At 43.2% G+C, this 27,385-nt stretch overlaps 1 protein-coding gene across 9 annotated transcripts in view; it reads left to right on the top strand.

The window, feature by feature from the left end:
- Positions 1-27,280, top strand: part of USP49 (ubiquitin specific peptidase 49) — a 109,260-nt gene extending 81,980 nt beyond the window's left edge. For 2 of the 9 annotated variants that reach the window (XM_021936556.2, XM_021936557.2), the window contains 6 exons: positions 1,679-1,745; positions 10,483-11,866; positions 13,485-13,689; positions 17,464-17,572; positions 18,470-18,675; positions 20,630-22,976. In XM_021936556.2, the coding sequence (XP_021792248.1) occupies positions 10,511-11,866; positions 13,485-13,689; positions 17,464-17,572; positions 18,470-18,675; positions 20,630-20,820 (2,067 nt within the window). In that variant the 5' untranslated portion in view covers positions 1,679-1,745; positions 10,483-10,510 and the 3' untranslated portion in view covers positions 20,821-22,976. Of the gene's footprint in view, positions 1-1,678; positions 1,746-10,482; positions 11,867-13,484; positions 13,690-17,463; positions 17,573-18,469; positions 18,676-20,629 lie in introns of those variants that run through there. The other 7 variants (XM_021936560.2, XM_009205150.4, XM_021936561.2 and 4 more) reach the window with 5 other exon arrangements.
- Positions 27,281-27,385: the final 105 nt, after the last annotated feature.

Raw genomic sequence — 27,385 nt, 5'->3', positions numbered from 1 at the left:
CACTTGAGGTCAGGAGTTTGAGACCAATCTGGCTAACACAGTGAAACCCTGTCTTTACAAAAAATACAAAACTTAGCTGGGCATTGTGGTGCACGCCTGTAGTCCCAGCTACTCTGGGGGCTGAGGCAGGAGAATTGCTTGAACCCGGGAGGCAGAGGTTGCAGTGAGCTGAGATAGCGCCACTGCACTCCAGCCTGGATGACACAGCGAGACTCCATCTCAAAAAAAAAAAAAAAAAAAGAGAGATGGTGGCGGGCACCTGTAATCCCAGCTACTCCGGAGGCTGAGACAGGAGAATCACTTGAACCCAGTGGGCCGAGGTTGCAGTTAGCCAAGATTGCACCACTTCATTGCAGCCTGGGTGACAGAGCAAGACTCCATTTCAAAAAATGATTTTTAAAAAAAGGGCCGAGCGTGGTGGCTCACGCCTGTAATCCCAGCACTTTGGGAGGCCAAGTCGGGCAGATCACGATGTCGAGAGATCAAGACCATTCTGGCCAACATAGTGAAACCCCGTTGCTACTCAAAATACAAAAATTAGCTGGGCATGGTGGTGCATGCCTGTAGTCCCAGCTACTCGGGAGGCAGAGGCAGGAGAATCATTGAAACCTGGGAGGCGAAGGTTGCTGTAAGCGAGATCGCGCCACTGTACTCTAGCCTGGCGACAGACGAAGACTCCGTCTCAAAAAAAAAAAAAAGCATGTGTGGGAGCCAGGCATGATGGCATGTGCCTATAATCCCAGCTACTCGGGGAGCTAAGGCAGGAGGATCACTTGAGCCCAGGAGTTTGAGTCCAGCCTAGGCAGTATATTCTGTCTCTAAAATAATAATAATAGCCAGCTTCAGTGGCTAATGCCTGTAATCAAAACACTTTGGGAGGCCAAGATGGGCAGATCACTTCAGCTCAGGAATTTGAGATAAGCCTGGGCAACATGGCAAAACCCCATCTCCACCAAAAATACAAAAAATTAGCTAGGCACAGTGATATGCGCCTGTGTTTCCAGCTACTCGAGAGGATCACTTAAGCCCAGGAGGCAAAGGTTATGGTGAGCTGAGATCATGCCATCGCACTCCAGCCTGGGTGACTGAGTAAGACTCTGTCTCAATTTAAAAAATAATAATAATAAAGTGTGGAACTCTGTGTGAGTACACTAAAAATTATCAGGTTTTTACTTTACACGAGTGAATTTTATGGCATGTAAACTACCAATAATTTTTTTTAGTTTTTAAAAAGTATCAAAATACATAATCCTGTATTGAAATGATGCTTGAAGTTTTAGGAAGTAGATAAAATTGAGAAGAGAGCTGAGGACAGAGCCTTAAGGAAACCCTAAACTTCAAGGAAGGGAGACATGAAAACAGATGTAATTACAGACACAGGAAGCAAGCCTGACAAGAACAGTTATCTAAAATTCAAGAGAGAATGTTTGTGCAGTGTTAAGTGTAGAAAAAATGTGGATGGGGACTGAGAAAAGGCTAATGCATTTAGCTATAAGGAAACTGCTAGTGACCTTTGAGAAAACAGTTTCTACAAAAAGGAGGTGTTAAGGAGTGAATTGTGAGGAGGATGAACCTGCACATTACTCTTGCCACAAGGAGAAAGAATATAGTGTCAAGGATGGTCTAGAGGCAGGACAAACTTTTGTCTGTCTGTCTGTGTATCTCCCTCTCTTTTTAGACAGAAGACACTTGAGAATATTTGTAGCAAGAGGAAGGAAGCAAACAAAAGAGAGCAGAGGATGAAGGTACGGAGGGTGTGGAACAAAGCATTTGTGCCATGTCAGGTGTTCTGCCTTTGTCATTTCCCTGCATGGCAGCAGGGATAGCCCCTTTCCATGGGCAAACCAGTATTGTATGCCAAACCCAGTTCCCTAGATGAACTCTACTCCTTTTTCATTGAAGAAAGCAGATCCTAATGCAAGTGAGCTATCATGCTGGCATAGGTTACATCTGCTGTAACCTATGATTAGACACTCATTCTTGAACATCATCACTTGATTACTGATGACAGATGAGTGATAGCACACCTCACAAGGGCTCTGGCACACCTAGCATGTCAGGACTCGTTGACTGTGGCCAAGAGCTGCTGCGTAAGTGGACATTCCAGCTCTTGGGTCAGAAAGCTAAGAACACATTTTGTCAGAGCTTCCGAACCCTTCTTAGAGAATTCAGCCTTTCCAGGGGGTCTCTGAGCTGCGCTATGACTTATAGTTTACCCCTCATCCACCCCCTATTCAGAGACAATGGCACTGATGGGGAAAATGCAGCAGCCTGTGAGGACACTCTACCCATTCAGCAATCTCTTCCCCCATCTACTGTCCCTTAGCAAAGGACTTCTGAACAGTTTCTCTAACCCTACCCTTCTCAGTCTCTGCCCCCCTTTTTTGTTTTGATTTCTATCTTGATTTTTAAATCTTTTTCTTAATTATATTGATATTAGATTATGTTTTCCCATACTTCCTGGAAATGTTAGCAGAAAGTGAAATTCATTTTTAACATTTATTATTTGCAAATATGTATTCGCTGTGTCTCTTTAAGCAGTCTATGCAGGTTTTGTGGTAGAGGTAATTCTAGGTACACTTAGTGAGTTAAAGGGTTAAAATACCCAGTGCTGTCGCATATGGCAGTGAGCAGAATCACAGATGTTGATGATACCACGTAATTAGTATTCTTTTATGTAAATGAAGGCTGTCAGCATGTTACCATAGTGTCTACTCTCTCTGAAGCTGGAATTTATGCCACTTGGTCTCACCAAACCAAGCAGGATTATTCAGCGGTCCTTAGTTAACAACTGAGGAGAAATCAATATGATGAGAGAGAGAAGAAATGGAATTTTCTCTAAAGTAGATTTACCCTTTTTTTTCTCCCCCTATTTTGTTTTTGTTGATTCTCCTTCAACCCCCAGAAAATTTTATTTCTGGTGATGTAGTTACATAGTTAAGACCTGCTGAGAAATTTGCTATTTGAGAATAATGGAAATACTCCAATTAAAAGGCATCATATTTTCAAGCTATAGATTTTTTTGAAAGATTTAGAATCCTAATGTTGTCATCTCTCATATGGAGAATTTTTTAAAACATGATATAAATCTAGAATTTTTTCATCAGAACAAAAGGTAAATGTTGAAAAGATGTAATTATCTTTTCTTTTAATACTTAGTGATATTTATCTACAGAATGCTTTTAAATACTATGGTTCTTAGCTCCAGTTGATTCAGATTTTTAAAATAAAACTATGGTAATTAAAAAGGCAAAAGCTGATATTTTGTCAGGTTTACTTTCCTCATATGCAGATCGACCAAGGGTGTGCAGGACATTTATTTAAAGCTGCTGATCTATTTAAAACTTGCTGATGTAGAAGTATTCAGACACATCATGTTCTTTCCCAATTACACTGTAAGTTTATCAGTTTGGGGTACTAGGTGCCTGTCACACTGGATGATGTACATTTTAAGTGGAAATGTTAGAAGGATGGCCTTTGAGAATATGAAGGGAAACCTGTACACATCAGAAAAATATGAAATAGAATTCCTCTTTTTGCCAATGAGTGTTAGGCCCTATTCTGAAATAAAGTGGTCAGAGTATGTGTGAGAGGTGAGTTAAACACATTTTCTTTCTTGACCTGAGTATACCTGATGTGGTATTCTCTTTATTCTCTATTTTGTTTATTGGTTAAGGTGGCTTTTATCTTTTGTGTCAGTCTTGGGAGATTTCCATTTCATGATCATACATGTTTTTCCTCTAAAGAAGCTGGTCTGCCTAGCTTAAATCAGTATGGTGAGGTGCAAAGTAGCCCTCTGTTTTCCTGAATGGATTTACTCTGCCCATATGGCAGGTTAGTGAGTTGCCACGACAGATATGTAATGGGAAAAGGGCTGTGCAGGAGAGGATGTGCGTGATCAGCAGATTTATAGATCAGAAAATGAAATCAGAAGAAAGAATTTCCAGAGTGCCCTTTTCATTTGACAGCTCTCCGTGGAGAGGATGTGGAATGGTTTTTTAGTGTTCTTCTCTTTTGGCTTTTGGTTGTTCCAGCATATTTTTTTTAGCAGAGGAGTTGATTTTGCAAGGCATCAGTGTTCTGGGTGTGGTTTTGCTATATTCCTATTTACAGAAATAATTCTCTCCTTGTAGGATTTGAAGCTCTGCTGTATTTCATATGATAAGATCTTGGTAGTAATTAAATTCCTGAAGACACATCAAGGCTAAAATGGGGATTTGCCAGGCATCAGGTTTTGAGTTATAAGAGGAGGCTATTCAGATGTGATTTAGCTAGTACCAAATCTTTCAATGGAAAGGAAACAAAAGGAAAAGCAGAGCAAGCTAAAGATAGTGTCCTGGTGTGTTTAAGTCTGTGCTGTCTTAATATAATACTGTAATCACTAGCTACATGTGACTTTAAATTAAAATTAATTAAAAGTGCAGTCCTTCAGTCTCACTAGCACATTTCAAGTGCTCAGTAGTCACATGTGACTTAGTTACTACAGTACTGGACAGCACTGTAATATATTCAGATAGAGAATATTATCAATAATAATTTGTAATAATGAATTCTCTGTATATATTCTCTATATTCTCAATATATCAATGATATATATTGATTGATGATACATAGAGAATATAGAGAATATATACAGATAGAAAATATTGATATCCCTCTCATTGATATATAGAGAATATATCATTGCAGAAAGTTCTGTTGGACAGTATTAGTCTAAGTGGAAGAATTTGAGAAATAAAATTATTTCTTTGATTTCTATGAAGAGTCTTTCATCCCTATACAATTTACTGGATTAATGTACTAAGGTTTTAATGTGCAAAAAAATCATCTGGCTGGGTGCAGTGGCTCATGCCTGTCATCCCAGCACTTTGGGAGGCCGAGGTGGGTGGATGACCTGAGGTTGGGAGTTCAAGACCAGCCTGACCAACATGGGGAAACCCCGTCTCTACTAAAAATACAAAATTAGCCGGGTGTGGTGGTGCCTGCCTATAATCCCAGCTACTTGTGAGGCTGAGGCAGGAGAATTGCTTGAACCCGGGAGGCGGAGGTTGTGATGAGCCTAGATTGCACCACCATTGAACTCCAGCCTGGGCAACAAGAGCGAAACTCCATCTGAAAAAAAAAAAAAGAAAAAAAAAGAATCATTGAGATTTTAGAAGCCTCTCCAGATTCAGATTCACAAGGACTGGAGTAGTAGCCAGGAAATCTGTATATATAACAAGTAGCCTGGGGAATTCGGATGTTGGTAGGTAGTTCAGGGACTACATTTTGAAAGAATATTGAATTAGTGAGAAACTTGGGAATTGCCTACATCTTGATATTTTTCCCTCCCCTTTATTCCTTCATTACTTTCTTTTGTGTCCCAGGAATTAGTTGTAAGCATCAATGTGTACCCAATTTGCACCCTCAGTTGGTATTAAGTAGCAAAAAGAAAATTCATTTATTTACTATTCCATCTTTTAATGTATGTGTGTTTTGATTTGGCTGTGCACTAAGAAAAGTCAACAAAAATGGTTTTTTCAGTACTATTCCAGACTGTGTGAGAGGGTAATTCTGACAGAATACTTTTGACTACTAACAGTTGAGCACCCACAAGTCTTGGCATTATAAGGGAGTAAAAACAGAAATATACATAATCTCCCCTCTGAAGATTACAGTATTTCCCCCTTATCCTTAGGGGATATGTTTCAAGACCCCCACTGGATGCTTGAAACCACAGATAGTACTGAACACTATATATACTGTGTTTTTTTCCTATACATACATACCTATGATAAAGTTTAGTTTATAAATAAGGCACAGTAGTAGATTAACAATAACATAATACAGTAGAACAATTACAATAATATACTGTGATAAAAATTATGTGAATGTAGTCTCTCAGAGTATCTTAGTGTACTGTACCACAGGTGACCGAAACCTCAGTAAGTGAAACCATGTACAAGGGGAGACTACTGTATATCTTGTTAGAAAGGAGGAGTGGGCCCCGAGTTGTGATGAGGCTCCAGCCTATAATCCCAGCACTTTGGGAGGCAGAGGCGGGTGGATCCGCGAGGTCAGGAGATCAGACCATCCTGGCGAACAGGTGAAACCCGTCTCTACTAAAAAATACAAAAAACAGCAGTGATGGTGGTGCCTGTAGTCCCAGCTACCGGAGGCTGAGGCAGGAGAATGAAGTGAACCAGGTGGGAGCTTGCAGTGAGCTGAGATCTGGCCACTGCCTCCAGCCTGAAGCGACAGAAGCGAGAGACTCAGATCTCAAAAAAAAGAAAGTGGGTAAACATCCAGAAAAATGACTTAAAGGGTGCTTAGCGGTAAGAAAATCATGATCTGGCTTGATTGAGGGTAGTCCAGGTCGCTTCCCTGTATGATTTGAGGGTTTCTTATATAAAGACATGCCTCTGCCATCTGGAACAGGCAATAAAAATGGTTAGAATCTCTAATTTGGTCCTGCAGTATATTTATTTATTTGTGGATTTCGGCACACATAAATAGGACTAGGTCAAAAGCGGCATCTGGAAAATTAAAGGGGCTACTCACAGTACATTGGATTTAGAACTTCTCTGGGTTGACCTCATAATCATGAAACTGCATTTGCTCACAGAAATGAAAAGTAGAGAATAAATGGAGGTGAAAAAAATTCACCTTGAGAGAGGAATTACCGGCCGGGCACGGTGGCTCATGCCTGTAATCCCAGCACTTTGGGAGGCCGAGGCAGGTGGATCACCTGAGGTCAGGAGTTCAAGACCAGCCTGACAACATGGTGAAACCCTGTCTCTACTAAAAATACAAAATTAGCTGGGCGTGGTGGCACTTGCCTGTGTCCAGCTACTAGGGAGGCTGAGGCAGGAGGATTGCTTGAACCTGGGAGGTGGAGGTTGCAGTGAGCGAGAGATTGCCACTGCCTCCAGCCTGGGTAACAGAGCCAAGGGCTCTGTCTCAAAAAAAAAAGAGAGGAGCTCCCTTTGGGGGTGAATTATTTCTTTCTTTTTTATTTATTTATTTATTTATTATTTTTTGGGAGACAAAGTCTGTCTTGTCCCCTGAGCTGGAATACTAACTCTTTTAATCTCAGCTCACCTACAACTCACCTCCGAGACTAACAATTCTGCTGCTGCAGCCTCCCCAGTAGCTGGGATTACAGGCACCTGCCACCACACCCAGCTAATTTTTTGTGTTTTTTTAGTAGAGATGGGGTTTCACCATGTTGGCTATGCTGGTCTTGAACTCCCGACCTCAGGTGATCTGCCTGCCTTGGTCTCCCAAAGTGTTGGGATTACAGGTGTGAGCCACTGCACCAGGCCTATTTTATTATTTTCTTTATGTTTTTATTTTTATTTATTTATTTATTTTTTGAGATGGAGTCTTGCTCTGTCACCAGGCTGGAGTGCAGTGGCCCAATCTAGGCTCACTGCAAGTTCCACCCTCCGGGTTCATGCCATCCTCCTGCCTCAGCCTCCTGAGTAGGTGGGACTACAGGCGCCTGCCACCACGCCCGGCTAATTTTTTGTATTTTTAGTAGAGCTGGGGTTTCACCACGTTAGCCAGGATTGTCTCGATCTCCTGACCTTGTGATCCGCCTGCCTCGGCCTCCCAAAGTGCTGGGATTACAGGTGTGCGCCCCCGCACCCAGCCTATTTTATTATTTTCTTTTTGAGACAGATTCTCGCTCTGTCCCCCAGGCTGAAATGCAATGGCGTGATCTTGGCTGACTGCATGCTCCACCTCCCAGGTTCTATCGATTCTCCTGCCTCAGCCTCCTGAGTAGCTGGAATTACAGGTGCCTGCCACCACGTCTGGCTAATTTTTGTATTTTTTTTAGTAGCGATGGGGTTTCACCACGTAGGTCAGGCTGGTCTCGAGCTCCTGACCTCAGGTGATCCACCCACCTCGGCCTCCCAAAGTGTTGGGATTACAGGTGTGAGCCACCACGCCTGGCCTTTTTTTTTTTTTTTTTTTTTTTTTTAAGAGACTAGGCCAGGTGTGGTGGCTCACACCTATAATCCCAACACTTTGGGAGGCCAAGGCAGGAGGATCACTGTGCCCAGAAGTTTAAGACCAGTCTGGGCAACACAGTGAGACCCCCATCTCTACAAAAAATAAACAAAATTAGCTGGGCATAGTGGCATGCACCTATGATCTCATCTACTCTAGAGGCTGAGGTGGGAGGATCACTTGAGCCCAGGAGGTGGAGGCTGCAGTGAGCCAAGATCACACCACTGCACTCCAGGCTGGGTGACAGAGTGAGACCCTGTCTCAAAATATATAAATATACAAGCAGATAGAGATAGATAGATAGATAGATAGATAGATAGATAGATAGATAGATAAGATAGATAGAGACAGGTCTATGTTGGCCAGGCTGGTCTTGAACTCCTGACCTCAAGCAATCCTTCCACCTCGGCCTCCCAAAGTGTGCAAGCCACGGTGCCCAGCCTAGGGAATTTTAAGTTCTGGTATTGAGGGGAAAACGCCTTTCAAAGTTCCAAAGATACAAAAAATTTTCTTTTAAAATAGTTGTATAGCAGCCTAGCGCGGTGGCTCACGCCTGTAATCTCAGCACTTTGGGAGGCTGAGGCAGGCGGATCACGAGGTCAAGAGATTGAGATCATCCTGGCCAACATGGTGAAACCCCGTCTCTACTAAAAATACAAAAAAATTAGCTGGGCATGGTGGCGCGCACCTGTAGTCCCAGCTACTCGGGAAGCTGAGGCAGGAGAATCGCTTGAACCCGGCAGGTGGAGGTTGCAGTGAGCTGAGATCACACCACTGCACTCCAGCCTGGTGACAGAGCAAGACTCCATCTCAAAATAAATAAATAAATAAATAAATAAATAGTTGTTTAGCTTCTTTCCCTTGGAGAAATTGCCCATAAGGCTTCTCTGATGAACAATATTGAAGAAGTATTATGGGAAGGAAAAAAAAAAGAAAACATGCTTAGGATGTTACTACTGTTTTAAAAAGCATTTTCATATATATCAGCTGGAAGATTTGTTGCTTTTTTTTCTTTTGTTTCGGTAGTTTGGTTAAATATTATAATACCAGTAGCCACTTCACCTAAGTCATATTTGTCCAATTCTTTACTTACCTATCCTTTCAGTAAAGAAGGTAAAAGTTTTCCCACCCTTACTGTAAGATGCAGATGTTCTTTTCAAAAAGACAGATGTTGGCTGGGTGCAGTGGCTTACACCTGTAATCCCAGCACTTTTGGAGGCTGAGATGGGAGGATCACTTGAGGTCAGCTCAAGACCAGCTTGTGCAACATAGTGAGATGTGTCTCTAAAAAAACAGGCCGGGCGCGGTGGCTCATGCCTGTATTCCCAGCACTTTGAGAGGCCAAGGCGAGCAGATCACTTGAAGTCAGTAGTTCGTTCAAGACCATCGTGGCCAACATGGTTAAACCTCGTCTCTACTAAAAATACAAAAAGATTGGCCGGGTGTGGTGGCATGCGCCTGTAACCCCAGCTTCCTGGGAGGCTGAGGCAGGAGAATCGCTTGAACCAGGGAGACGGAAGTTGCAGTGAGCTGAGATTGCGCCACTGCACTCCAACCTAGGCAACAGAACGAGGTTCGACCTCAAAAAAAAAAATGCATAAAAAATAAAAAAACATTAAAAAACACATATACGGCCGTGCGCGGTGGCTCATGCCTGTACTCCCAGCACTTTGGAAGGCCGAGGTGGGCGGATCACCTGAGGTCAGGAGTTCAAGACCAACCTGGCCAACATATTGAAACCCCATCTCTACTAAAAATACAAAAATTAGGCCGGGCGCGGTGGCTCACGCCTGTAATCCCAGCACTTTGGGAGGCCGAGGCGGGCGGATCACAAGGTCAGGAGATCGAGACCACGGTGAAACCACGTATATACAAAAAATACAAAAATTAGCCGGGTGTGGTGGGGCAGCATCAGTAATCCCAGATACTCGGGAGGCTGAGGCGAGAGAATCGCTTGAGCCCGGGAGGCAGAGGTTGCAGTGAGCTGAGATCCAGCCACTGCACTCCAGCCTGGGCAACAGAGTGACTCCGTCTCAAAACAAAAAAACCACATATACAATGTTCCTTAGTCATGTCTCATAAAAATTATACTTTATACTGGTGAGGACTTTCTTTTTCTTATTTTTATCTTATATCCTGTTATCTCTGCTTTGAAAAATATTGCAATCGACCTAAAATTGACATTTTTATTTGAGGCTCTTCATCTCTCCCACTGGTATGTGAAACACCATAAAGTTTCAAATTTGTGCTAACCCTTCCGTAAGATTCTTCCTTTTTAAGTAATTTAACTGTCCTGTAATTCTCTGCTTTTATACCAAATGTGCCTTTTTTTAACTTTCAAAGGAACCAATTTGGAATTGAAAATGAATGAATCTAGAGTTGAAATACCGATTGCAAGTCTTTTTCTTTTCTTTTATTTTCTTTTTTTTTAGGAAAACATTTTTCTAAAAGAGTTTTCTTTTTCTTTTTGGGGGACTGTCGTGACAGGCTGAGAGAGTGGCGACTTCTATAAGACATGGATAGATGCAAACATGTAGGGCGGTTACGGCTCGCCCAGGACCACTCCATCCTGAACCCTCAGAAGTGGTGCTGCTTAGAGTGCGCCACCACCGAGTCGGTGTGGGCCTGCCTCAAGTGCTCCCACGTGGCCTGCGGCCGCTACATTGAGGACCACGCCCTGAAACACTTTGAAGAGACTGGACACCCGCTAGCCATGGAAGTCCGGGATCTCTACGTGTTCTGTTACCTGTGCAAGGACTACGTGCTCAATGATAACCCAGAGGGCGACCTGAAGCTGCTAAGAAGCTCCCTCCTGGCGGTCCGGGGCCAGAAGCAGGACACGCTGGTGAGACGCGGGCGGACGCTGCGGTCCACGGCTTCGGGTGAGGACGTGGTCCCGCCGCAGCGCGCTCCTCAGGGACAGCCGCAGATGCTCACTGCTCTGTGGTACCGGCGCCAGCGCCTGCTGGCCAGGACGCTGCGGCTGTGGTTCGAGAAGAGCTCCCGGGGCCAGGCGAAGCTGGAGCAGCGGCGGCAGGAGGAGGCGCTGGAGCGCAAGAAGGAGGAAGCACGGAGGCGGCGGCGCGAGGTGAAACGGCGGCTGCTGGAGGAGCTGGCCAGCGCCCCTCCGCGTAAGAGTGCACGGCTGCTCCTGCACACGCCTAGCGACGCGGGCCCGGCCGCCTCGCGCCCCACCACCCTCCCTACCTCACGCAGAGCGCCCGCCGCCACGCTCAAGCTGCGTCGCCAGCCTGCCGTGGCCCCGGGTGTCACGGGCCTGCGCAACCTGGGCAACACCTGCTACATGAACTCCATCCTCCAGGTGCTCAGCCACCTCCAGAAGTTCCGAGAATGTTTCCTCAACCTTGACCCTTCCAAAACGGAACATCTGTTTCCCAAAGCCACCAACGGGAAGACTCAGCTTTCTGGCAAGCCAACCAACAGCTCAGCCACAGAGCTGTCCTTGAGGAGTGACAGGGCCGAGGCATGCGAGCGGGAGGGCTTCTGCTGGAACGGCGGGGCCTCCATTAGTCGGAGCCTGGAGCTCATCCAGAACAAGGAGCCAAGCTCGAAGCACATTTCCCTCTGCCGTGAACTGCACACCCTCTTCCGAGTCATGTGGTCCGGGAAGTGGGCCCTAGTGTCGCCCTTCGCCATGCTCCACTCAGTGTGGAGCCTAATCCCTGCCTTCCGCGGCTACGACCAACAGGACGCGCAGGAATTTCTCTGTGAGCTGCTGCACAAGGTGCAGCAGGAACTCGAGTCTGAGGGCACCACACGCCGGATCCTCATCCCTTTCTCCCAGAGGAAGCTCACCAAACAGGTGTTAAAGGTGGTGAATACCATATTTCATGGGCAGCTGCTCAGTCAGGTATGGGTGTGCCTACCATGACAATGAGAGGCTTGTATGTTAGTTTGGGCTTCCTGTGAGTGCCTTCCCCTGGTTATTGGGCTAATAAGAGTAGCCAACATTTGCTGTGATTATGCATTTTTGAGGGTGGCCATTGTACCTTTTATTCTACTGTACATTATGATGGCCTTTTGGGGAAACTTGCCTAGTGTCTTTCCGGCCAGATTTTTAGTTTAACTTGCCACATTGCTTAATTTTCAGTGAATATCTTTAACTGTTATTGAAGATATGGGTAATATAATATTCTCATTGTTATAATTAAGTACTCATTGTTGGTGTGCCATCCTTTGATCAATTTTAGGGAACAGATTTTGCCTGTAACTCTGGTTCCATAATAGTTTGAAAGAGCTGTCTCCCTTCTTTACATACAAGGAAGGAAGATAGCTAGGAGCATGCTAAAGACCAATGCAAGCCTCCTTCCTGTTCCCCATTACATTTCCTGGATCTTTAGCCATGTAACCTAAGCAAAGATTCTGAGATAAGGCCTTATGAGAATATGCAGAAAGAGTATTTTTATAGTTTAAAAAAAAAAAAAAAAAAAGACGGGCGCAGTGGCTCACGCCTGTAATCCCAGCACTTCAGGAGGCTAAGGGAGGTGGATCACCTGAGGTCAGGAGTTAGAGACCAGCCTGGCCAACATGGTGAAACCCCGTCTCTACTAAAAATACAAAATTAGCCGGGGGTGGTGGTGCATGCCTGTAATCCCGGCCACTTGGGAGGCTGAGGTAGGAGAATTGCTTGAACCCAGGAGGCGGAGGTTGCAGTGAGCCGAGATCGCGCCATTGCACTCCAGCCTGGGTGATAGATGGAGACTTTGTCTCAAAAAAAAAACAAAAAACAAAAAACGTGTTGGGGGGCAGATTGGTGGGCAACTTAAGAGATTCAGGTAAAACCTCTACACTGTGCTTGTGTCTTGGTTTTTAGGGTTTTGAAAGAACGATGAATGGTATGGAAAGGGAAAATTTAATTAGGTTTTTGTTTTTGAGCATGTAAAAGGGGAGTATTTATTAGCACTTCTTCTGTCTCCCCTCCCCTTAGGAAGAAAGGTGCACCTGGGAAGGTTATAGTGGGAATGGAGGTCTAATCACAGCATTTTGAGGCTGTGCAGACAGAGGGGTTCAGTGTAGGGCTTCTGCAAGTAACAAAGGCAAAAAGAGAGGTGTGCTGGGCTCTATGGAAGGTCTAAAGTCAAGAGGAGGAATTACAGGGTGAGGGAAGTAGGCAGGGACCTGCAAATTCTCTATATCAGACTGATCCCTTGAGAGACTGCATAATAACTTGCAGTCTGTGCTACTGTACTGTTGAATGTTAGAGCATATTTTGGGAGAGGAGAAAGGCAGGTTGGTATAGTCTCTATGCAGTATGGTTTTTAAATTCCAGCTAGCATCCCATAGTTAGAAATGTACATCAGAAGTAATATACTCTAATTCTTTTAAAGTTATGTTTATTATTTTAATATTACTATTTTTTGAAAATTATACACTTAGTTTTGATAAAGTGTGTCTTTTATGAAGCAAGTAAAACTGTACGCAGGAAGCATGGAAGTTACATAATCTGTAAATCAATCTTTTCATTCTAGGTCACATGTATATCATGCAATTACAAATCTAATACCATTGAGCCCTTTTGGGACCTATCCCTGGAATTCCCTGAACGCTATCACTGCATAGAAAAGGGGTTTGTCCCTTTGAATCAGACAGAGTGCTTGCTCACTGAGATGCTGGCCAAGTTCACAGAGACAGAGGCCCTGGAAGGAAGAATCTACGCTTGTGACCAGTGTAACAGTGAGTGCTGTGTGGAGGAGGGGGCGTAGTGGGGAAGTATAACTGGAATATCAGTTTAACGTGCTGCTTTGTCCTCTTTAGTCAAAAGTAACACTAATGATATTGAATGGTTCTAAAGCATCTTTTAAAGATCTCTTCCTCTCATTTTTCTAAAAATCAAAAAATATGGACTTGTTTTAATTATGTATTAAAAAACAAAACAAGGCTGGGCGTGGTGGCTCGTGTCTGTAATCCCAGAACTTTGGGAGGCTGAGGCGGGCGGATCACTTGAGGTCAGGAATTTGAGACCAGCCTGACCAACATGGTGAAACCCCGTCTCTACTAAAAATACAAAAATTAGCTGGGCGTGGTGGCAGGTGCCTGTAATCCCAGCTACTCGGGAAGCTGAGGCAGGAGAATCGGTTGAACCCGGGAAGTGGAGGCTGCAGTGAGCCGAGATCACGCCATTGCACTCTAGCCTGGGCAACAGAGTGAGACTCTGTTTCAAAAAACAACAACGACAATAACGAAAAATGAAACAAAGACCTAGGAGTTGATTGACCTCCTGATTGACATTAGTTGTCATCTTGGAAGGGATTTTAAAGTGTGGCTCCTGAAATGGGGACTCTGAGAATGTTAGTACTTAGCTTATTAGTGCTATGGGGCTGCTGCGTAAACTAATGAATGTAGAGTCCAACAGTTCTTACTTAATCTAAACCCAGATGGAATAGCCTTTCTGAGGGATGCGATATCAGAAAAGCATGCTTTTGTAATGAACTGGCAGACTTAATGTCTGTCAAAAGTGATGCTAAAGATTGGTACAGTGGAACCAAGAAAGTAAGTCTTAAGGTACATTGCTCAGTGGCAGCTTCATGAAATATTTTCTGCATTTTTTTAATTCTTCACATGCCTGAAAAGTTCACATTTCAGAGAGGGTCATAAGGAAGTATTTCTGTGTTGTCTGTAATTTTAAAATGGAACTCTTTACATATGGTTACAGAGGCGTGTTATACAGGGCCCTTCCGTCTTGCCACACTAACACTTAATGCTTCTGCTAACCCAGTATGGACAGACGAAATGCAGAGCAAATATGTGGATGCTTATGTTTGGGGGTTGTGGCATATATAGATTTGGAAACTAAAAGTATAAAGTTAATGGATTGTACAGAGACCTAGAAATCCATTTTCAGTCACATGATAGTTTAGATTACCAGTTTTGAAGAAAAAAATGTTAGGCCAGGCGCAGTGGCTTATGCCTGTAATCCCAGCACTTTGGGAGGCCCTAAGGTGGGCGCCATTGCACTCCAGCCTGGGCGACAGAGCCAGATGCTGTCTAAAAAAAAAAAAAAAAAAGCTAAATTGTGGGAAACCTGTTCCACTCTTTGAAGAATCAGAACAAAAATCAAAAGTCAGGCTTGAGGCCAGGTGCAGTGGCTCATACCTGTAATCCCAACACTTTGGGAGGCCAAGGCAGGAGGATTGCCTGAAGCCAGGAGTTTGAGACCAGCCTGGGTAGCACAGCAAGACCTCTTTTAGGAAAAAAAGAAAAAAAAAAAACCCCACAAAGTTATGCTCGATATCATTTTGCCATTTCAAAAGAAAATTTGAAATTTTATACCTGGCTAACTGTAGACTCACCTATCCTGTTCCATTTTGAGATACAGAGTCAGGTGAATCAAATTGTTTCATTAGAGTAATATTAAAAAAAAAAACAAAAAACAAAGAAACCCAGTGATTCCTGAAGCCTTTTACTTGTAATGAACAAAAGAATATTAACAGCTTTAACTCCATCATTTTTGGATATGATAGATTAGGCAAGAAATAACTTTGGTTTATCTTTACAAGAAAGGATTGTTCTTTGGTTGTCAGATGTGCCAATTTATCGGGATTTCTCTAGGCAAGTGCAAATAATGCCAGAGAAGGAAACCTATGGTGAGGAGATGAGATGCATTGATCTGTTGCCTGTGAAGTTTCAAAACTGTCAGTCTTCTACCTGTCTTCCTGGACAGCTTAATGAAATGGAGACAGAACTGATCAATCTCAATTGAATCAGTAATTTATTTTTCTTTGTGAATTTCATTTTAGGGAAACAAAGCCTGACTCTATATTGTCTTCATCTTAGCTCACATACTCCCTCTGCTGAGGGTGGTAGTCACTGCCAGGGTTCCTAGCCAGAGCTGCAGTAATTTTCAAAAAAATGGTGAATAGGAATATAAAATAAGGCCAAGCCCCTCTTTGAATTCCATTTCTGTTCATGCCAGCACATATTGTGACTACACACCCTGGTAAAAGCTTCTCCTATGGCACAACTCATTCTGATGCAGTCTGTTATGAGAAGCTACACCTCCACATCCTATTGTCACAGAAAGCTCTGTGATACATCATCTGGCTGTGATTTGCTACCTTTCATGAGTAGTACAGACAGGACTGGGAATCAGATGCCCAGCTCTTCAGACACTGAGCCCATGATATCAACAGCTCAAGACAATTAGCAGGGACTGCCGTAGAACACTAATTTTCTACTCTCATCCATTTACCAGTTTAATATAACAAAACAGCCATCAGTAAATGGTTACAGGAAAGGCTTCTGATAGAAACTAAGATAACTCTATTTCCATTGTTTATTTGCTGAAATTTAGAAATGCATTTCCTAAAGGTTGGGCACAGTGGGCTCACACCCACAATCCCAACACTTTGGGAGGCCAAGGTAGGAGGACTGCTTGAGGCCAGCAGTTCAAGAAATGCATTTCCCCCACGTTTAGAAACAAAATTAGAGACTGATCACTAGTTCTGCTTTGGAGTAGATGAATTTAGCCACCTGTCAGCTTTGTCCTTGTATGTCCAGCAATGTGCTTTTATCTAGGAAATATGTTTCAAAAACTAGGCACAGCATAAAAATATAGAACCAACAGTTTATTTTCTAAATGTTTGAATATGCCATAAGCAAATCATGCTAAAGAAAAATGTGTTTAAATACTCTATCATTTAGTAATCTTATCCTTTTTTTCCTAAGCCTGAAATATATGCATTATTCCCTATTTTACTGGTGAGGAAACGGAGGTTCAGAGTTTTGAGTAACTTATCCATTAGCACACAACTAGTTGTGAGCAGGAAGTAGAATTAGGCTTACCTAGTGCAAACAAAAAGCTTCTTAAAATCATATTGTGGGGTATCATAATTGAAGTTATAAGCCATTGTAAAGACATGGAGCCTTAACATATGCTTCTACTCTGTGTGCTTGCTGTTGCACGTTCCATTATATTCCATTATATGCAAAGTTCCTGATGGCAAAAATTGGAAAGATTTGAGTTGCTTGTAACAGTCGACCCAAATGAGAGGTATTATTTTTCTGTTACATAAAACAAGTCTGAAGGACATTCAGGGCCAGCATGGTGGCTGCATGGTCATCAGTGACCCAAGCTATTTCTGTCTTTCTGTTTTACTATCCTGTTGCAAGACTTCTGTCTTCAAAGTTACCTTTTGGTCCAGGAGGAATTCCAGTAGTTTCAGATAGTGGGAAGGCCAAAGGGATGCACCTTACAAATGAGTCAGCCTTGTATAAGCAGAGTCCCACACAGTCATTCCTTTCATCTTAGCCAGAACTTCCATGGCCACACCATGCAGGCTTGTGAAGCCGGGAAATGCAGTAAAGAGGGTCACATTGCACTCCCCAAAAAATTGAGGTTCAGGTACTTAGAAATATGGAGAATGCATATTGAATGGCAAGTCACTGTCTCTGCCATAGCTAGAAAAAACTCTTCACAACCTATGTCTTATACCTTCCCAAACCACATAGGCAAACGACGAAAATCCAATCCCAAACCCCTTGTTCTGAGTGAAGCTAGAAAGCAGTTAATGATCTACAGACTACCTCAGGTTCTCCGGCTGCACCTTAAAAGATTCAGGTGAGCTTGCTGTGGGAGTCCTAGCTGGGTGAGAGCTGTGGGAATAGCTGCTCCAAAGGCTTTGGTGAGGGCAAATGTATTCTATGGTGTTGGGAGGGGAAGCCTGTTCACTTGAGACCTTGTGTTTTCCATGGAGATTAAATCATTCACATCCACTAAGGCAAATTAATGTGGGAGCCCAGCAGGACTGGGCTTTTGCTGTCATGCGCCTGTGTAATTAATTATCCAGCCTGCACTGGGTATCTGTGCTTAAAGATTTTCTAGCCTGGCTTGGACTTATGTAGAGGTTCATCTTCAGGATGAAATATAAAATAATCTGGAAAAGAAGGGCAGGCAGGAAACTACAAAAAGACTGTTGCTTGAATTGCTTGTTTAGGGATCTCTAGGTTTAGAGTACTTCATGGAACATTCACAGCAAATAAATGGGCCAGGCTCAGTGGCTCATGACTGTAACCCTAGCACTTTGGGACGCCAAGGTAGGCAGACTGCTTGAGCTCAGGAGTTCGAGACCAGCCTGGGCAACATGGTAAAACCCTGTCTCTACAAAAAATACAAAAATTAGCCAGGCGTGGTGGTGTGCACCTATAGTCCCACCTACTCGGGAGGCTGAGGTGGGAGGATCACCTGAGCCTGGGAAGGTTGAGGCTGCAGTGAGCCTTTATTGATCGCACCACTGCACTGCAGCCTGGGCAACAGAGTGAGACCCTGTCTGAAAATAAATAAATAAATAAATAAATAAATAAATAAATATGAACATTGATTACCACCATTTTATTGATGGGAAGACCAAAACCAGAAGGTTTAATTTTCTCAGTTCCCTGTTTTATTAATACCTACCTCTACCTACAATTGTATATGCCGGTTTTTACTAGTAACAAGCTTATATCCATGTTCTAGGTGGTCTGGCCGTAACCATCGAGAGAAGATTGGGGTCCATGTCGTCTTTGACCAGGTATTAACCATGGAACCTTACTGCTGCAGGGACATGCTCTCCTCTCTTGACAAAGAGACCTTTGCCTATGATCTCTCCGCAGTGGTCATGCATCACGGGAAAGGGTTTGGCTCAGGACACTACACAGCCTATTGCTACAACACAGAGGGAGGTGCGTGCGCTTTACTCTGTGGGGTGGGGGACACGGAAAGGGGTTATTTGTCCACATTTTATTGTTTTCCTTTTATTTCCATCCCATGGATTACCTAGAGGGAAATTACATACATGAAAATCCAATGGCAAGAATTGTGAAAGTTGGGTCAGGCGCCGTGGCTCACACATGTAATCCCAGCACTTTGGGAGGCTGAGGTGGGTGGATCACCTGGGGTCAGGAGTTTGAGACCAGCCTGGCCAACATGGTTAAACCCTGTCTCTATTAAAACAGTACAAAAATTAGCCGGGAGTGGTGGCGGGCACTGGTAATCCCAGGTACTCAGGAGGCTGAGGCAGGAGAATCGCTTGAACCTGGGAGGCAGAGGTTGCAGTGAGCCAAGATTATGCCACTGCACTTTAGCCTGGGTGACAGAGCAAGACTCTTATCTCAAAAAGAAAAAAAGAATTATGAAAGTTGGATTCAAATTTTGGGTATATTACTAAGTAACAACGTATTAAAAGGAACTGACATGTAAAAGTGCTTAGAACAGGACCTAGGCCCTGTGCAATGGCTCACGCCTGTAATTCCAACACTTTGGGAGGCAGAGGTGGGAGGATTGCTTGAGGCCAAGGGTTCAAGACTAGCCTGGGCAACATAGTAAAAACTTACCCAGGCGTAATGGTGTGCACCTGTGGTCCTAGCTACTTGGGAGGCTGAGGTGGGAGAATTGCTCGAGCCCAGGAGTTTGAAGTTGCAATGAGCTGTGATTTCACCACTGCATTCTAGCCTGGGCAAGAGAGTGAGATCCTGACTCAAATAAATAAATAAAAAGAGCAGTTGCCTAGCACATAGTGCTTATTCAGTCAGTGTTTGAGGATATTGTAGTATTATCAAAAATATTGGTTATTGATAATATTACTATTGTTGTGGTAATGCTACTTCTGCACACCCCAGTTTCCTTCTTGGTTATGCAGAAATAGTAGAACCTGTGTAACCTCAAGGAGATACTGTATAAATCTCACTAGCTGCAGCTTATAAAGCTGAGAACATTTACTGAGCACTTACTATGTTCTTACTACTTCCCCTGCCATGGGAAGTGTGGGGATGCAAGGGCCCCTCCAAAGGTGCTTTAGGTCCTCATCCTCCAGAGTGGAGTCTTCCAGCTACTGCACTGACTGATGGGCTGCAGATGTGTTTTCAGCTGTTCACTGTTCTTGAACTGCACAGCCCTTGGGGCAGCCAGAGCATGTGAATAAATACTTTTTTGTTCCTTCTTAATTTTCCTTTATCACTCCCCTCTATTTCCATTTCTCCTCTCCTCCTCCCCTTCCTCCTCATCTTCCTCCTCATCTCCCCATTGCTTAGCCTGCAGTATTGCAGCTATCTTTCTAGAAGGCTCTAGTGGACAATAAAAAAGCCTGAAGAAAACAAAGATAAAAATTGCAGTCAGTCGGCCAGGCGTGGTGACTCACGCCTGTAATCCCAGCACTTTGGGAGGCCGAGGTGGGCGGATCACGAGGTCAGGAGATCGAGACCATCTTGACTAACATGGTGAAACCCGTCTCTACTAAAACTACAAAAAATTAGCCAGGTGTGGTGGTGGGCGCCTGTAGTCCCAGCTACTCGGGAGGCTGAGGCAGGAGAATGGCGTGAACCCGGGAGGTGGAGCTTGCAGTGAGCCGAGATCCCGCCACTGCACTCCAGCCTGGGCGACAGAGCAAGACTCCGTCTCAAAAAAAAAAAAAAAATTGCAGTCAGTTGATAAGCGGTACTGTGGGGTTTGGTGGGGTTAAAGCCAGTGGATACACAGAAGTCTGTCGGTTTCATTTACCTGTCCCTTCCCCCACCAATAATCGAGGGTTGGCTCTATTCAGAACTTCTCTGTCCCTTTCTTCATCTCCTGATTTTGCCTGCTGACTAGAAATATGAATTGGGTAGTCATTTTCTCTCTTTTTCTCCTTTGGTTTCCTAGGTTTTTGGGTCCACTGCAATGACTCAAAGCTGAATGTATGCAGTGTCGAGGAAGTGTGCAAAACCCAGGCCTACATCCTTTTTTACACTCAAAGAACAGTGCAGGGCAATGCAAGAATCTCAGAAACCCATCTCCAAGCTCAGGTGCAGTCCAGCAACAATGATGAAGGCAGACCACAGACATTTTCCTGAATGGGAGGCATGTATCAAAGACTGGCTTTTGTGTATTGGTGTCCATACATCTTTCCTCTTATAGGAAATAAGGCTACTGCAGGAACAGATTACTAGGTTTGCCTCACTGGGTCTAGAGTAGAAGGTGCCAGGTGATTCGTGTCCTGTCATAAATTTTGTAGTCTTTCTTTTGAATGAGTTTGGGAGTTCCCTCCTTTCCTAAAAACAAAAGAAGTAACTTCTATGAAGATCCTTTCATCAGTTGCTTCTGAATATAGAGGGATCTAGGTGGAAGAAAGGGGGAGTAAATTAATCATATCCACACAGGAGAGCAGCCATGTTTTCTCTCCATTATGTGATTCCCCTGCTAAGCAGGACCTCTTGCAGCACCAGAAGAACCCTCCAGATGTGAGCAGCCCTGGACAGACCGTGTGAGGAGGGGCCCTGGGCTAGCAGTTTGCTGGATGGGATTGGCTTCAAGATGGGAGATGAAGTCTAAAGGGTTTATTCCCACAAAGGAAGTAACCTTCAAGGGTTCAAAACAAACTTCCTTTTTTGGGGATAGCTGCTGAAGAGTGGAGTGAGATGCATGGAACAAATTTCCCCATGCAAAATGGGATGGTTTTCGTATGTCATACCCTCCCTACCTGCTGCTGTCATTTAATCATTCCATACTTCTGAGACTGGCATGAATACCCCTTCATTCTAAAGAAGGGGCAGGTCATATAAAGAAGCAATAGACCAGCACATGTTGCATGTTGAGCCAAAGGACACTCCTGGCTATCCCAGTTCTGTAGCAGATCCCTGGTTCAGGTCTAGGGCAAGCACATGGTTTGGTTTAAATTGATTCTTAGGTTTTCTCAGAACTCAATTGAGGGTGGGCAGAGATAGCTGGTGGTCCAGGGCTTATTGAATGCCTATCACCCGTTACCACTTCAGTGCAGCATGCAGCTTCTTAGCCTGCAGCTTCTTTCTTGCTCCTGGAGAGGTAGAACATTCATGGTCACAGGGTTTGGGAGCTTTTGGTTTTCTAGGGTATGTTAACTGCTTAGGAATCCACCTCGTACATATCTGAAGAGTTGATTACCGATGGCCTTGACCTGTTTCCTCCCAAATCTGATAATCCCTACTGTTGCTTTACCCCCCATACTCAGTCCATCAGAGAAAAAAACAAGAGTGCCCCGTCCTTTCCCCCAGTGCTAGTAAAATACATCGTCCTTTTTAAATTGGGTCAGTTTCTAAACAGAATGAAATTGCCCAGATAAAAACCCTTGTCCCCATCAGGTGCCACTTCATTCTTAGTTCTTCACTTAGATTTGCTGGTGAAAGTGAATGCAAACCCTAACTTTTGTTGCTGTGGTTGCTGCAGTGAGCCTCACTCAGCCTGTCACTATAAATGCTCATCTTTTGACTGAGTATATCGTATTAATGTTTGAATTCAGGTAGAAGTACAGTTGTCACTTGAAGGGAGTAGATGTGGAAGGGAGTTCGGGGAGGGGTGGGAAGTGGGGAAAGCGAGGCTAAAGAATGAGGATTATAGCTTTAGCAATGTTGATGAGCCACATTTCCCGCACAGATCTGTAGCATTTGCTGTTGACTTTTTGAAATGAACTCTCCCATAGGCCCTGCCAGGCAGCACTGAGACATGGAGGAAATTCAGACAAAAAATGGCTCACCCTGATAGGGAAGGAATGACTATATTTTAAATTAAACTTGCTTTTTCCAACACTGTGAGATTTCTGTAATATTTAGCTTTTATTTGGAAGCGATAGCGTATGGCATTTTTTATGCTGTTTGGTTTATATTGTCTACTGCAGGCTTCTTTGTATAAGCTTTGCCTGGGCTCACCCTCTCCTGGACACTGTTTTAAAGTGTCACCGCTGTCCATGCTGCCAGAGGCTCTGATGTGAAGCTGTACTCTCAAGATCCAAGTTTTTAAGTCGGCATGATTAGTAATGACTTTTTGTGGCAATAGAAAAGCCCATTAACTCAAAAAAACCAAGGAGAGTAAAAAGGGAAGGAAACTATGAATCGTGCCTCATCTTTCATTGAATCCTATATTTATTATTCTAGAAAAAGAACTTACAAGATAGAGAAGAACTAATAGAGCATCTACTTTACCCCTCAGGCTGTCCAGTGGGGATAATTACTAATAAACATTTAATGGAAAATTCAAAGATCTTCCAATTTAATTTTAAAAAATAGTTTTATACCAAATATTATAAGGATTTATTAAGCAGATTAAGGACTTCATGAAATAAGTGCTTAGCTGAGCACGCATATATCAAAGTAATAAAAGAAACTAACATCAGAGTCTCCACTGAGCTACACATTTGTGAAAGGTGCCCACTGCAGTTACAGACACCTCAGGTACCCAGAGGCAGCAGCACTAGACACTTAAGTTGGTATTTAAGGAGATTTTTTATTAAAGAGTTCCCTGCTGCATAAGCCAATGGCTATTGTGAGTGAATTGTCCCTTTGCCTTTAATTTATTTACATATTGGGTATAGATAAATGTCTCAGTTGCATCTTAAATTGAATCATTCTAAAGAGAGGAAAATAAGAACCAGGTAAAAGCTGACTAGATGCTGCCAAATCAAACCCAAGGTCTCCTAACTGAACCTTAATGGGCCTGCTTCTCTCCCAGGGCAAGTAGTTAAGAGTCTCGTTCCAGGAACCCTTTGTAGTTAGTTGGCTGGCATGTTTACTTGCTGCTGTAGCCAGCCAAGATGAGTGCACCTAGGCCCTCAAAAAGGATTTTTTTTTTACCTCAGTCTAGCCTAACTCTCATATCTGTGGTTGCCTCTGAGATGAACATCCATGCTAGTATAAAAATAGTTAGGAATGCCCTTGGCAGCCAGGAACTGAAGCTGTTATTAAATGGTAGTCAGAGCTCTTGCCAGCTTTGATCCAGCCCCTCAGTCTTGGAGTTATGGGGCAGGGTTGGGGGGCAGTGCTACACTGTAAAGAATTTCCAGGCTGGGCGCGGTGGCTCACGCCTGTAATCCCAGCACTTTGGGAGGCCGAGGCGGGCGGATCACAAGGTCAGGAGATTGAGATTGAGATCATCCTGGCCAACATGGTGAAACTCCATCTCTACTAAAAATACAAAAATTAGCTGGGCGTGGTGGCACGTGCCTGTAGTCCCAGCTACTCGGGAGGCTGATGCAGGAGAATCGCTTGAACCCAGGAGGCAGAGGTTGCAGTGAGCCGAGATCGCGCCACTGCTCTCCAGCCTGGTGACAGAGCGAGACTCCGTCTCAAAAAAAAAAAAATTAAAAAAAATTTCAGACGTCTCTTAAAATGTCATGAATAAAATTGGAAACTGTAGAAGTGTTATGTGTCCTATGGACTCAATAGCAGAGTTTATTTTTGTCTTTAATGGCAAGGCTTCTAGAGTCAATGATTGTATGAGTTTGCTACTCTGGCTGTGCTTACAGCTCCATCCAAGTACAAGGGAAGAACCAATGAGGTGGATTGGCTGGCAGTGGGGCATGCCCCAGCATAAGCCCTAGAGAGGTTGACAGTAGTGCAGAATGAAAACTTGGTTGGGGATGGCGGGTGGTGGGAGGAGGGTGGGCAGGCCGGGAGGGAGAAATGGAGTTTGTTTTACTTACTGACAAAGCTTTGTGAACTAATTTTATACAATTCATAAAATTTGGTGCCTTGTACTCAATTATGGTTTGCATGGAATTGAAAAGATTAAGGGAAAGGATTTCTTGTCATTTCAAGTGGCAAACGGGTCTGTGTAGTGTTTAAAGGACATCTGGTATCACAGACTTTTAAAAAGCATTTCATGTCTCTTGTGTGTGAATGCAAATTATTCTTACCAGCAAGTTCTAAAATTATATTACAATGTCCAAATTCTTTGTATTTGTGACTGTTCATCAAATGGCTGTTTTTCAAGCAGACTATGTACTCCATTTGTTTTTCACTTCCCTTGTCACGTTCCATACATTAACTTGGGCCTTTTAAAATCAGGCTGGGGGGCTACCCCTTCTTAAATGTATACTATATCCCTATCTGAGGTTACATCTTGTGAGTGGAAGGGATGCTTTCCCAGGTGGTTGGGAGAGCACAAATGTTCAGAAAAGGCCTTTTAGTCTTTATCAAAACAATGACTAATGCTGGGCAACATATAGCAGAAGTCAAACAAAAATGATTCCTCCTGAAGTGGTACCTTCATTGGTTCTGATGTTCTTTTGCAAAAAATGTCCGGGAGCAGTATAGAAAACCTCTGTATGTGAACCACAGATTGTAAGGCAAGCCAGTGCACTGTGTAATATGCAAAGGGAGTGGTGCAAAAGAGAAGGCACCCATCCTAGCTCTCCATGCCCTTCCCCCCTCCGGCAGGCACTGACTGAGATGGTGCTGAGTGGCTGTGGAAGGTGCTAAGACCCAGTCTCTTCACTGCAGGGCTGTTTACAGCCAGTTTCTTTTACTCCGACCTTAAGGTTTCCACTGAACTCCTGAAACTTCACCAAATGGTGTTTAAAAGTTTACCACTCAAATGCACACTTGAAAATTGGGTCCCTCAGCCTCATTACTGAACTAAATAAGTGAAGAGGTTGTATCTTTGGGGTAAAACTTTCCATGGCCATTTAATTTTTTAACTAGTTAAGTACGCATCTTCCTGGTGGTTCAGACTTTTTAAGTCAGCACTAAAGCTGAAAAGCGCCTTCTAAATATGACTGTGACTTTAGTTTGTATCTTACGTTTAATAACTGTTCTGTTGGGCCAAGACTATGACTTTAATTACTGTGTACTTATTCAACCCACACTCTGCACTAAATACACCATAGCTACTATAGTATTGTGACACTCATTTTTGTGGACTCATTCCATACTTCCGCTGGCATATTTCGTTTAAAATCTAGCTAGAGATTTTCATAGTACTGTGTTAACTAGCCAGGGCTGAAAAGTGTGACAGGATATAAAACTGACTTTCCTTGGGGAAAATGTTGTTTTGGCAGTAAAGAAGGCCAATTCCTTCATTTACAGAATTAATGATTACTTATCAATTTTTGAAAGTTGTAGATTAAGTAGTTTTATTTACTAAATTCTTAACCACTTTGAATAATTAAGCCAGTTTAAGTGAAACATTGGCTGGACACAGTGGCTAGCACCTGTAATCCCAACACTTTGGGAGGCCAAGGTGGGAGGATTGCTTGAGGCCAGGAGCTCAAGACCAGCCTGGGAAACACAGACTTGAAATCTTTTCAAAAATGTATAAAAATTTAAAAATAAATAAATGAATCCTTACTCAACCATCATTATGGCTTTAAAACCCAACCAACAGTAAACACTTACTTGAAGCCAAAACAGTAAATTTTGAATAAAATTTGAATTATGCTTTTGGAAGCTGCCATGTCTTAATTCTTGCTGGATTTTGATTTTCAATTTTGGAAGTTTTTATCAAATAAAACTGTTCAGTCATGAGTATATCAGGTAGCAGCCTTTAAGGATCTAAGTTTCATTCCTATAAAAAACAGGAGGTGCTGGTATTTCTTGTCTTAGCAAGTGGTCTGATACGGGTCTTAAATGGGGGTTAGCATCTATACTATGGCTTAAAAGTTTCCTCCTTGGTCACCATTTGGGAGGTAATGGCTTCTAAGCTAAGCTTTGCTCTCATGTGATCCTTCTTCATCTTAATACCCAGTAAAATATAAACCTCTCAGAGTCTACCCAGTGTAGACTCAAGGGTCTTGGCTTCATCTATCAGATAAGATCTATCTGATTTATACAAAGAATGGTGCTGTTTTTATATACATACTAAAAAAATTTAATTCTCAAGCAATTTTCTTAATATTTATGCCAGCAAGGTCAGGAAAGACTATTTTGTCCTGTTTATCTTTAGTAGTGAACAAACTGCTAGAGACATCTGTCATTCTTAACAGGCCACTGTGGTCCATATATACTGACCCTCCTTTCCAATTAATGTCCTTTAATCCCACACTAGTTTCATAGGAGACTTGGCACATAAAAGCAGTATTTTTTTTAATGTCTAGTAAACTGACCAGAAAAAAATAATTGCCATGGCGGACCCGTTTCTATCCACCCCTTTCTATGGCTATACAAGTTTATACATGCCAGTTCCGTACATACTCCATTTCCAAAGAGCCCCCAAACCCTGGACAGTAGCACTACCATCAATTTCAGGGTCACAAAACATCTCCTTCTGAAGGAAGCGGCTTCCTCAGCAGTGTCACTTTAGTGCCCACTGCCCAGGCTTACTTCACTTTACCTCCCCCTACACATCACTGCCCTCTTTGTGCCACCAAACCTCACTATTCCAGCAACAATGCCTCCCTGGTGCCTGGAAAACCCATCTGGTGCACTAAAATGCTATGCAACACCAAATGGCTTCTTCCCCTTATATTGCTCAACAATGTAAATTCTTCAAGAATAAACTTCATGCTATGTTGACATCAATGTATGGTTACAGCTTCCTTTTTTTTTTTTTTTTTCCTTCCTTTTAAAATGAAGCAAACCACCTCCATTAAAATCCATGTTTGGGGCTTGTTTTTATCTCTCAAGTGTGAAATATAAATCATGTTTTTATGATTTTTGTAAATTTTTTTACACC

Source organism: Papio anubis, chromosome 6 (assembly GCF_008728515.1).
Source record: "Papio anubis isolate 15944 chromosome 6, Panubis1.0, whole genome shotgun sequence".
Taxonomy (NCBI): domain Eukaryota; kingdom Metazoa; phylum Chordata; class Mammalia; order Primates; family Cercopithecidae; genus Papio; species Papio anubis.
This window is presented reverse-complemented; position numbering and strand designations above follow the sequence as displayed.